We start from the raw sequence: 12,872 nt of genomic DNA, 5'->3' as shown, positions 1-12,872 counted from the left end.
GTATTGTGTTATAATTCAAATCAATATATTTGAAAATATAGAAAACATCCACAAATATTTAAATAAATGATATTCTATTATTGTTTAACAATGCGATTAATCACACAATTAATCGTGATTATCTTTTTTAATCACTTAACAGCCCTAATATGTTTTTATCATTACTATATGCTTGTTGTATCATACTTGATCAAGAAGTAAAATATTATACCATACAAGTATAATAGAAATATAATAAGAGTGCAAATTCTATTCTTAATTACACAGTGCAGTGCCTCTAATATCAGCTTTGCATCAGTATAACTTGAAGGACTTGCTCCCAATGTTTAATCCAGTGGATCTCAAACTTTTTACTGGTGACCCCTTTCACATAGCAAACCTCTTGAGTGCGACCCCCCCTTATAAATTAAAAATACTTTTTTATATATTTAACACCATTTTAAATGCTGGAGGCAAAGTGGGTTTGGGGTGGAGGTTGATGTGACCCCCCATGTAATAACCTCACGACCCCCTGAGGGGTCCCAACCCCCAGCTTGAGAACCCCTGGTTTAATCTATTATGGGCTGAAAGCTAAGAATTGTCATGCTGAGACACAGTTGGGTGAGAGACCTCCAAGAACACATGGGTGCTGTAGGAATGGTGTTGGTGCAACTCTTCCCTCTGAGTCAGTCCACTGAATTATGATACCCCAGCACACTGGCAGGAGCAAAGGACAAAGCTACGCTAGTAGACATTTTAGAGTTTGGAAGAGCTGTAAATCAAAGTACTGAATAATAATAATAATAATAATTGGAGATATACCAATCTCCTAGAGCTGGAAGGGACCTTGAAAGGTCATCGAGTCCAGCCCCCTGCCTTCACTAGCAGGACCAAGTACTCAAGGATTGAACTCACAACCCTGGGTTTAGCAGGCCAATGCTCAAACCCCATGGCACTGAACACAAGTATGGATGTGTAAATCCTAGTATTGTGGCTAAAATTGCAATTTAGATGATAATATTGTGCTTACTTACATTTCCCCTTACAGTTTCAGTTGAATATGGTGTTTTTCACTACCTATCCTAAACCGTTGTTCAGTCTTGCTGCATGCTGTTACAGTTGCACTGCAGTTGAGATCCTTGTGAGTTTGTAAAGTGGTTTGGCATGAAAACTGTTAGATATGAATACATTTAAATGTATTCATTTTATTTTTAAACAGATAGTGTCAGAGTGATGTGGTAAGGATACTTAGGCCAGGTTGTGGGACATATCTTCAGCTGGTGTAAATCATGTCACTCCATGGAAGTCAATGACGCTATGATGATTTATACCAGTTGAAGTTCTAGCCTTATATCTACAATTACACATGGAACTCACATTTGGTATCTGTGGAAATTCTGCATTCATAGTTTCATAGTTTGTGAAACCTAAGTGATTTGAGGGAGCCCTGCAAGAGGCTGAGGAATCAGTAGTTACATACATTATAAGAACAGTATTTGAACCATGAAATTATGCTGTAAGAGCGAAAAATAGGAGATTTACAAAGTATTTATCTTCTATTGTCTGCTTGTTAAAGAAACAACTCAAATACATTAAAGTCCTGATCCTGCAAAGACGTATGCATGTGTTTAACTTTAAGCATGTGAGTAGTCCCATTGCATGTACCACTGACTCCAATGGGACTATCCACATGTGTAAGTCATGCAACTACCTAAGGTCCTTATCCTCCAAATTAGAAAGGCTCACCTGTGTTCAGACAGGTGGTACATATATATCTTAAATTGGATCATTCCCACTACATGTTTAGTATAATAAACAAAACACCATTTTTAAATATACAGAGAAAAGACAACAGTATTTTTCTCTTTTTAGGAACCAAGGTTACATTCTGTGAGAAGAAATTTTTCACATCCTTCATCTGTGAGTTTGAAACCTCGATATACACGAAGCCCTCACTTTCATCCTAGAAAAGATTACAGAATGGAAGATACAATTCTCACTCCACCTTCCTCTACAGACTCTGTTAAATAGACTCTTAGATGTCTACTATGCTAATATGTCTAGCACACGGAGGGTATGTAATTTAGTAACTCTCAACATTTACTGAGTATGCCTAAGTTAAAATGCCCTTTTTTTTTGTAAAAGGAAGAAGAAGAAATCTTGCAGTTCATGTCAGCAAACACAGGATATGCAGGATAAAATCATGGTTTCCTTTATCAATTAATGCACATTTAGGTGACAGACTTGTAATTTGTGATATACAGACTATTGTATATGCACTATTTATTAAAGTAGTTTGAAAAACAGCATATTTGTATTACAGGAAAAATCTAAAATTCATTTTTGTATCAGATACATTACAACAGACATTTTCAACATTTGAGCCATTTTCTTGTAGACTGACAGCATATACTTGATTTGGATACCAATTATTTTATTTTACATATTGTTATGTAAACATAACTGTATTTTTTCACGTCATGTATAGTTTGTGTAACTTTATTTTGTTGTTGTTGAAATCAAATCAGAAGAGAATTCTTGCATAGGTGTAATTTTAGTTACTTTCTGATAAGAATTTTTAAGAATATAATTTGGACCATTTGTTTATAATTCTATACCTTTATCTGAGGCTGACACTGTTCTTAAATACAGTAAACAATACATTCATGTTTATATGATTTTTAGCTATAGAAAATGAGCAAGAATTTACTTAATACTTTATATTTTAAGACAACTGAAACCTGCACCTAGCATTTAAGTATTAATATTTTTGTACAGTCTGTGCAGAATTAAAAACTCATTGACTGACTATATCATGTGTTGAGATGGAAAACAATTTTCTCCTCAGCTGCAAGGACTTAATAATTTATTCCTTCTTTTTCCCCTTTGCCTTCCTTTTTAAGGATTCCATCTATATTATTACATTTTAAATTCCTGATAGATTAAAACATGACTACTGTATTTAATATGAGTACAAGCCGTGGTTTATTGTTTCTGTAGTACTGATAGTCTTTATCTTTACCTTTCTTATGTATGTAAAATGTTTTAAACTCTTTTTTTTAATTTTTGGACTGCTTGATAGTAACTTTCCGACTGCATTTGCAATATTCTGTTTTAGTTTTATATCAGATGAAGGTCTTGCAGAGCGGGCATTATATATAGCAGTAGTAGATACATACACAGATAATATTCAGTCTTATTTAAAATCCACTCTAGCAGTCGGTCGTTTTCTTTTATATTGTGCTGGGCCTTATTCGTCTCTCTTACACTGGTTTAACTCCAGTTGATTGACATTGCTGAGAGAGGAGAGTCAATCCCATAGTATATAATTTTATTTACTGTTTTAGTAACACTCCAAGACTAAAGCAGTTTTGCACCATTGTTGAACAGAAACAAGATCACACATCAATATGATTTATACCTCTTGTAAAAAAACTTTTTGTGATAACCCAACAACTGTCATTTTTAAACAGTTTATGTCAAAATGTAAATATAACTTGGGTTCTTGTCGATATCAGCTCATTGTTTTGGGGCAGATCTTCAACTGGTTTAAATTGTCATAGCTCCATTGAGACAATCTACGCCAGCTGAGCATCTGCCCATTGTCTTTATATTTGGTTTAGGTTTTAGAATTTATCTGAATAGATATGTTATAGATATTTTGGCACATCCTAAAACTGCTTCATCTATGTGAAAGCATTTGCTCAGTTTTAAGTATGGTATTTTGTAAGCAAAGGTAGCCAGGAAAGGTCTTGTGTTCTGTTATTACAGCCTTATTTCTAATATCATGAAACAACATACATATCAATTTGACTCATGTTTAGAGTTCATAGTTTTAGTTTTTTCTTTGTTCTACTAAAACATTAGTTTTATTACAATATTTTTTAAATTATAGAGGTCCAAGAAGTAAATTTGTTATGCAGTAATGTGTTCAACAATTTTGATTTACAGCTGAAGTCTCTTAATCTAATTTCTCAAAGATGAACAAATATTATGCAGTTGTTGATATACATATCAGGTAAAGGGTATCTAAAAAGCCCAGATACTCACACATTTATTATTTCCATTTATAGGAACAGATTTTAGATTATAAATATTGACTTTTGGTTTTATTTTCTTCAGAAACATGAGGGGGGAAATAATCTGTGAAATAACAAATGTTAGTCTGATAATTTTATTAGTAGTGCAAAAATAAAAAGATGGCAGAATATCCATTTTGAAAAATCTCTTTCATACTCAATCTGAGTGACTATGCATTTATTTTATAAATAACGTAACACGTTCCCAGTGCTACAAAGGCAGATATAGTATCTCATCTAAAGATCAAGCTTTTAACCATAGTATTAGCTGTCGTTTTTTTAAATTGAAGTAGTTGATTTCTTGTATAAGTGTCAATTAATTTTCTGACATGAAGGAAAGGTTGAATTGATATGTTGTTTAAAGAGTTATAATACAGACTGGCCAAATTGATTCTTTCTTTTGTGCTTCAGTTATAAGAATCCCAGTTTGAAAAGTAAAAACCAAATAGGTATATTAAAGTTTCAGATGTTTTTTTTAATTCAGCAATTGAAAATGTGTTCTTGTTTGACCACATTTCAATTCTTGGTCTTGAAAAATATTTCAGCTTTAATTATTTGGTCAAATGAATACAGCATGCAATTATATGAACATTAAATTATATAAATCTAAGGCAAATAAAACGATGGGATGAGCTACTGTGAGCTGCTTTATAAGGGACTCAGAATTCATAAAAACAAGAAATTGTAGTAGATATGAAATTTGATTTGTTTGTAAACAAAAGCATTATTTTCCCTCTTCTCCAGGCTAAAGTACAAAGGACTAAATCCTGAGGTCCTTACTTCAGTGGGAATTTTCTTAAATAAAAGTAAGGACTTCAAAATTTGGCCCACAGACACTTGTTCTGAAAAGTAAAAGTTAAACCTTAGCATTTATCATTTCATTTTACAATTTGGACTTTCTTTTGTATTCCTTCCTCTTTTGCCGTGGAAGAATGGCCCAGTTACAGTGTGCACATCAACTACTGCCCACAGATTTCTACAAGGAAGTCTGCTGCCACCCTTGTCTTCAGTATGAAGGTGCAGTTTGCTGACATTGTACTGGGCTCTATCTGTGTGGTCTAGAACAGATCAAGAAACAGAGCATTGAATGCTGAGATCTGAAGCCTCCAAGAGCCATACATCATTTTTTTAAGATTAAGCCAAGATTTTTAATAAAATAGGTTAAAATTAGGCTCCTAAAACTATATTTAGGATCCTGATTAATTTTTCAAAAGCACTGAGCACTAAGCAGCTTCTGCTGACTTCAGTTGCAGCTGTTGGTGTTGGTAGCACAGTACTTTTGAAGATCAGGCAGGTGATTAAATATGGCTAGGCTCCTGTTCTTTAAATTCTTCTCCTAGGATGATTGCAACCTAATCCTTGTTATGCAAATTCAGTTCAACTCTCAGGCTTCTGATCAGTGGGGCCCTTCATTAGGCAAAGTTGGGACACCCCTGCCTTAAAATTTAACTCCCATATGTAGCTGTACTCTCAGTATGTTCCTCTTGTAGAAAATAACATACATTAAGAAAGAACTACCCCACTCCCTCTTTAAAAAAAATCTGTGAGTGTCATTATCTTGATACTTCCAGTACAGCTTTCTTCCAATATTCATTCCTACCCCCCGCCCCGTTTGATGCTTTTCTATCCCATTCACCCTGTTCTTGGAAATTATATGCTTTTGTACAGAAGTCATACAGCTGCCTCTACATGCAGTGGTCCTGATTCTGCAATATAATCTTTATGGGTGTAATCCTGTATCTATGAAAAGCTCCATTGACACCTATGAAGGTCTACACATGTGCATGGGAGGAGGCCTACCCAAATCAGATTGCAGGAGCAGTGCCTATACGAATACTATTCTTTGTCAAGATAATCAAATATGACAAATTTTCCTCCTCTTCAGTATCCTTATCCACTGACAACCTTTCATGTTGAAACCAAATTCATTTTCTAACTTAGCCACCCAGTTTGTATTTTCATTATGCTAGAAAACTAGCTTTCAAAGCAGTACTAACAACTGATACTGACTGAATTTTGTATTCTAGATAGTTATGTGGCAAAAATGCTAGTGTGAACATTTGTAGTAGGGAACACTGGAAAATCATATTTACCAGAGATTTTGACTGACAGAAAAATTACATCTGAATTGATATCAATGGTTATCATCGCTCCCAAACATTTTTTATGCATTAGATCAAGGAATGTCATAATGTTAAGTAAAGTAGATTTTCCTCTATTTGGATAGTAAATACCTGTTTTGAAAGGTTAGAAGTAGCATTAACACAAAATATTAATCTTTCTTGAGAACTAGCAAACAATTCAGTTTCATCATAAAACAATTTAATTTGCCATTTTAATGTGATTTTTTTGTATTTAAGGTATTCTAAAATGCATTTACCAAAATAGGTTGCATTAAGACAACAATTTTCTGTGTCCTACACAATTTTTTTAACCATTATGTTAATGAACAAACTGCATTCCAATAACAATTTAGTAAACGCTAACAGAACACATGGCTTTACCTGTATGTTAGCATAGTTTTAAAATGTAGGAAGTTTCAAGGATGCGCCTTTATTGTAAGATAGGTTTGTAAAAATGTGTTAAAGGTAAAATAGTGCAGTAATTTCAGCTCACCTGGACTAAAGCTTTCTTCACTTCATGACAGCTCTCTGTTTAAGTGAAGAAAACAAACATTTAACAAGTCATTTTCTAAAGAAATAAAAAATATAAAAAGGATGTCTTAATGATACATCTGTACACTCCTATCAGAAAACTAGAACCTGTTGTGCAAAAAAAAAAAAAAAGTTTGAAATGTGTTAAGCACTTATCATGCTTAGCTAGCTGTACTGTGTAGCTCTCATTTAAAAGTAAATACAAAATAATTTATTTAAGAGGTAGCAGAAGGGTACAGGTCTCTTTTGGCCTTCATGGACCTTTTGAGATATTAATATTTTTAAAATATATTTAAAATGATAGCTTTAAGAGAGCCATACTGTTATTTTATACCATAGCCTCTTTCCATCAAAATTAGCTGCAGTTAATCATAAATGTATACATTAAATATAAATTGAATGCTCTTTATGTGGTTCATAATAAAGTTTCTGAGCATTTTGACTTTTGGAAATTGAAGCATGATAAAACTAAAGCTGACATGTGACATACAGTTTAAGTTTTGTCTTATATTAGTATGCAGGATTTTAGCTAATCGGATGAATGTTTGCTTTGATAATACAGTCCAGGTGCATTTAATCTGGTTACTGCAGTCTTGTTCAGTAAAGTGCTGTTGATGTACATAAATAAATGTTTAAACAATAAATTCATAGATCTTAAGATTTTAGTAAACCTGTTACCATTTAGAATAGTAAAACAAACATCTAATTTTGTGTTAAAACTGTTTGTGTGAAATATAGTCATAAAAACAAGTTTCTGTAGTTCATAACTTCTAATAAAACTCTGTTTTTGTAACTAAATGGTTAATTCAAATAAATTTTCCTGTATTTACTGCTCATGGTGTAATTTATTTTTGATCAAGTAGACTAGAATAGTGTAAATGATAAATATAAACATTTTTATTTATCAGGGAATTGTTTAAAAAATGAATGTGTAAACTTGTACAATAAGGCTACTGCTTTACTGTCACTTAAGCAGTTATGTTTTCATATGTGTTGATTAATTACACTATCTGTTTAAGAAGTTAGGTTAAAATAGCATCCAGGTGGAGGAATAGAAGTTTCCCTCTCTCAGGGTCCCTTGGCAGCCTATCAGTTTCTTCAAACAACCAGGAGGGAGATTATGGATTAGGGGATATTCCAGAAAAGGATGAGAGACAGAACAAAATACGTAGAATTTGCCAAACCAAGTAACTTGTAAATGGTATATTCTGTTCTCTGAAAAATATTCTTTAAGTATGTGTCAGTGTGGCTACCACTGTAGGTGTGCATGATCCTCATGTTTTCAGGGCTGAACATGTGCCCTGTGCTTCCTCATGCTCTCACGTAAAGGCATAAAGGGTGGAGCATCTGCTATTCTCCCTCTGTTCCCTCTTATTGCCCGTGACAGTAAAACTGAACCTGGACTGTGTCCAGTCCACTACTGTTTTTGAGCTTCAGACTCAAATTTTTTGTGAAGAACCTTTCTTCACCTTCTCATTAATTTGTTCATTATTCTTTTTTCTTGGCTGTTCCTATATACGTATGTATGTATGTATGTATGTATATAAAAGATGGGGGAGACACCCCCACCAGACTGCTCTACTGCAGGGTGAGCAACTTCATATCAGCTGCTGGCAATAGTGGACTCTAACCCACAATATTGAAACCTTGTTCTTCATGTGATGGTCTTATGCCCTTATCATTGTGCAGTGCAGATGTCTTTCCTGCCTCCAGGAAGGACACATCCCTGACAAATGTTCCATCCACTGCTTAGTCTCAACCTGAACCTGAAAATTGAGATATGGGTGTCTCAAATTACATCTCGGAGCAATTGTCAGGAACTCAGCTGGCTCTGGGTGCAGTTGCCTGGCAACTCAATGAGCTTGACTGAGCCCAATAAACTCAAGCTAAGTGACTGTGCTCCCTGATTGGACAGAAGAGCCAGCAAATAATAATTTAAGCCTTGTAGCAAAGGTAGCTGCTCAATATGTTCTACACCGCACCTGTGCCAGACCTGCTTCCTGTACTGATCTTTGCTTCAACCTGCACCTGTTCCTGCTGCATCCCTAGTCTCTACCTTGCTCTGCACATCCTGACTTCTGGTTCTGAGCACAACTCTGGTTCTGAACTGACATCTGATTCCTGACTCCAAGCAGTGGCTTGTCTCCTGACCCCTCAACTCTGGTTCTGCTTTCCAGCTCTGCTGTGACCAGTAGGCACAACTCCTGTTCCAACAACTAGGTCACACCACCTACACCCCCAGTGTGTGTAACAACAATCCACGAAGTTTGCATCTGATCCCAAAGAGAGAGAAATCCTCTAAACTGGAGTTGAGACTAACATCAGCAGTTGCCCCAGAATCCAAGTACCATACCACCAGTTCCAGTGGGAAGAAGTAGTCTAAAAAGGTGCCAAGACCACTGACACTGGATGCACATCCGCCCACCAGTGATTTAAAATGTCTGTGTGAAGACATTCTCAACGATGGATGGTCAGTGTTGCTTTTGCCCCTCTGCTTGGAGTAAGTACAATAGATTGGTTGAGGTCATCCTCCTCCTCAAAGACCCCTTATGGACTCACTTAGCTCCAACCAGTTGAGTCTCTTCTGAAAGGAGTAGTCGTGCAAGTCAGAGAAAGAAGTCTGATCCAAAACAGTTTCTAGGTCTTCTGATACAGTATTTAAGGTATGTTCTGAATCTCAGAAATCTTTGGTTCCACCCTTGGCTTAATTGACGCAAAGGAGCCATGAAGCACACTGCATGCACAGAATATGGCTTTTTTGGACTAATTACTGGTAAACTTCTTAAATGAAAGCACAAACTATGTATTATCATTATATACACTACAATGGAACAGGAGTAAAATCAGAGAACATGAAACTATGAATTTAATGCATTAGATTTTGGTAGGCAGCCAAAGAGAGGTTAGGACTAAAACTGGGTGAATTTTTTTGGCAAAACCTTTCTTTGATCAAAAATGCAGATTTAGGTCAACCAAAACATTTCACAAATTCATGTTGATTTCAGTGAATTTTTCTGGTCAAAACAAAAAAAATGCACAAGATTTTAGAAATGTCAGAACGATTAATTGATAAATAAACATCTTGTTCTGATTTTGGGGCTATATTCACACACCAAAACCACAGGAGGAGGAGCTGTCCCCTCATAACCTTTACCCCAGTGGTTACGGCATTCATGTGGGACAGGGGAGATGATCTAGGTTTGAATCCCCATTCTGGAGCAGAGACTTGAACCCAGGTCGCCCTCCTGCCAGGTGAATGCCCTAATCCCCAGGTTAAAGGATATTCTGGGGTGGGTCTACATACTTCAGTGTTCAGTGCAGGAGAGACTAGAACCCAAGCATCTCCCTCCATCCCTTCCCCAGTGAATGTCCTAACTACTAGACTAGCAGGTCATTCTCACGTTCTTTTCTTTCTCTGACAATCCAAAACAAAATTTTCTGACTTTTTTGATTCACTGAAAATTTAAGAAAATGTTGGGTTTGGTTCAACCTGACCTGAACCAATTTTTTCCTCCTATTTTTTTTGAATTGCAAAAAAAAAATCAATTAGTTGTCCAGCTCTAGTTAGGACACTGTATGCAAAATGACAGCAAAATCAAACTCCCTTCTATCTGTGTCTCACCATAACCGGCTAAGCTAAGACAATACAGTACACAAGACCTTTCCAAAAGACCCCTCCTTTTCAAACTGCTATCCTGATGTAATAAAATACCACACATTAATCCAAATTCTGTCCACTGTGTTTCATGTGCGCGTCTCCCACTGAAATCACTGGCTATTATTTTGCTCTGATGTACATCCTAGTACAACTGCATGCACTGGATTGTATGTTAGGGCAGAATTGGAACCAGTGATTTCAATGTGAGTTCTGTTCCTGAACCTGAAGACAAAATTGGGTCTACTGTGTCGCTGTTGTCTATGTTGTTGCTACACCATATCCCATTTTCTCCACTGTAAAAAGCTCTGTTATGTTACAAATTCATAGAGCTGTGTGATGCGATTTAAAACCATCTCTTTACTAAGATGAAAATCCATTGCTGTACTAATCACTGTAGTAAGTCTGATGAAAGAAAAGTCTTAAACTACTTAATGTTCTTGGAGAATGGAAGGGAAATGGCCACAGAACTTTGTTCACACTGCATAACTTGAAACAACAGTCTCTTTGGTTTAACATAAGGTGCATTTTAGTATGATCTTTTAAAATAAAGTATAACAAAAGTTGAATTGTCTTATTAACCTGGATTTTTTAAAATAATTTTTACTGTAATCATATATACTCTTCTTACCAAGAAAATTCTTTATTACAGCATGATCATGTATGCTTTTCCATCTGAAAGAAAATTCCTGTGGCAAGAAAATAGGAACCAAACTTTCAAATCTAAAATAGAGTCTAAACTGCTTTTCATTTACTTTCCTCCCCTTTGAGATGCCAGAAGCAATTTCCTCTTGAAGCTGACTTCCTTTCTGGAAATGATTTTCGTCTCTGACCATGTTGAGACTCTCTTTTCTCATTCTTTCATTCTGACTTGCTCTTTTTCCTCTCATTTACAACTGCATCTGAATAGATCTTCTGACAATAGGTAATTATATATGTTTCCCTCTAACTTTATTATTTCAGTTCTTTTTTGCCTCATTATCAGTCAGCCAAGAGGGATAGACAAAGCACTATTGGTGTCCTCTGCAACAGAACGCTGATGGGGGGGCTGGCTGTAAATTGACGTGGCATGGAAAATCTCTGCTAAGTTGTAGCAGCTTGTACGTTTCTGTAAAATCAAGCCCACTCTTGCTGAGTTAGCAGCTTGAAGTCATTATGGGTGCAATGCTTATATGAAAAAAACAATAGAAAATGCCTTCACTTTCTAACTTGGGAACTGAAATTTTTCTCTTTGGATTTATGGCTACTAGTAAACAAAATCCAAGGCAGTGAAGTTTGTTACTTCTTTTTTTCAGAGTAACAGAACTTGCTGCTTTCCCCACCCCCTTTCCTGCGATATTTTCTTTGCAGATCTTGCCATGGGGTGCGGACTACGAAAGCTAGAAGACCCAGATGATAGCAGCCCTGGAAAAATATTTTCTACGTTGAAGAGACCACAAGTGGAAACAAAGACTGACTCTGCTTATGAATATCTATTGCTGGATTTTACTTTAGAAGGTATTTTTCTTCTATTTTATCTTATAAGTTCTTGCAAAAGGAGGAACTACATTTTACTATTTTTATTTCTTCTGACTCAAATAAGAGAAAGTGAAGTTCATTTACCTTATCAAAGGTAATCAATATACCAGCCTTTTACTTGGAAATATTAAATATAAGGTCCTCAGATAAAATTAAAGTTGAAACTTTTTACATATTAAACAAAAAAAAGTTACACAGTTGTCCTTATTAAGGAAATTGGACAAAGATTGCTTGAAAGATTTTCCTAGATTCCTGTGAGCCGGATTCTGCCATCCTTATCGACTTTGAGTAACACACACTCACATGAGTTTAGTGTGGCTACTCACAAAAGTAAGTACACTCAGCATGAAGTGGTGGAATCGCCCTAAATGAATAACTCTTTTTTAAAATGTATTCAGCTTCCAAAAACCTATACTCATAGCTTGTTACTTTATGTGGAAATAGCTTCTAAGATGCTATAAGAAAACATTTTTTCAGCCTTATGGCAGATATTTTAGTAAGAGTCTTATAGACTAGTTATTAATGAGCCTATTTTTAAATGCTTCTTTCTACATCTTACTTTACAACTGCTTATAGGTCTTTTAAAATTGTGCCTGAAATAAAATGTACAGTTAGAAGCAGACAGTACTCTGTGGGGTACTTCCATTTACAGGGTGTCCTGTCTCTAATAGAGTAATTCTCTGTTCCAGAAAGTTGAAACACAAATAAACAAGCCCAGATGGCTGCCCTCTGACAACAGACAGCTCTTTGCTGCAGTTACTTTGTAGGACCTCACATTTTATAACTAACCGTTTACTAGATGTTCTTGTTGGCAGGGATTTAAAGTAAATACACTGATAAGTGGAAAGAGTCAAAAGGGGGGAAATTGTGATGTTATCTGTTATGTGACTTGGTACAGGAATATTTTAATAAATATAAAAGTGTGACCTCAATTGAACTAGGTATTTGAACTGCCAGATTACATTAATGTTCATGTTTATACATATT

General features: G+C 35.4%; 2 protein-coding genes across 3 annotated transcripts in view; both read left to right on the top strand.

Annotated features, from left to right (window-relative positions):
• BOLL (boule homolog, RNA binding protein) overlaps positions 1-11,824 on the top strand; it is a 127,698-nt gene extending 115,874 nt beyond the window's left edge. Inside the window, exons 11-12 of one of the 2 annotated variants that reach the window (XM_045032968.1) lie at positions 1,852-2,053; positions 11,718-11,824. In XM_045032968.1, the coding sequence (XP_044888903.1) occupies positions 1,852-2,010 (159 nt within the window). In that variant the 3' untranslated portion in view covers positions 2,011-2,053; positions 11,718-11,824. The remainder of the gene's footprint in view (positions 1-1,851; positions 2,054-11,717) is intronic. The other variant, XM_045032969.1, reaches the window with a different exon arrangement.
• The window catches only part of RFTN2 (raftlin family member 2), a 58,021-nt gene continuing 56,874 nt past the window's right edge, over positions 11,726-12,872 (top strand). Inside the window, exon 1 of the mRNA XM_045032967.1 lies at positions 11,726-11,864. Coding sequence (XP_044888902.1) covers positions 11,726-11,864 — 139 coding nt within the window. The remainder of the gene's footprint in view (positions 11,865-12,872) is intronic.

The sequence above is a fragment of the Mauremys mutica genome, chromosome 10 (genome assembly GCF_020497125.1).
Source record: "Mauremys mutica isolate MM-2020 ecotype Southern chromosome 10, ASM2049712v1, whole genome shotgun sequence".
In the NCBI taxonomy this organism is placed as follows: Eukaryota; Metazoa; Chordata; order Testudines; family Geoemydidae; genus Mauremys; species Mauremys mutica.
Note: the sequence above shows the minus strand (reverse complement) of the source record. Positions and strands in the feature narration are given on the sequence as shown.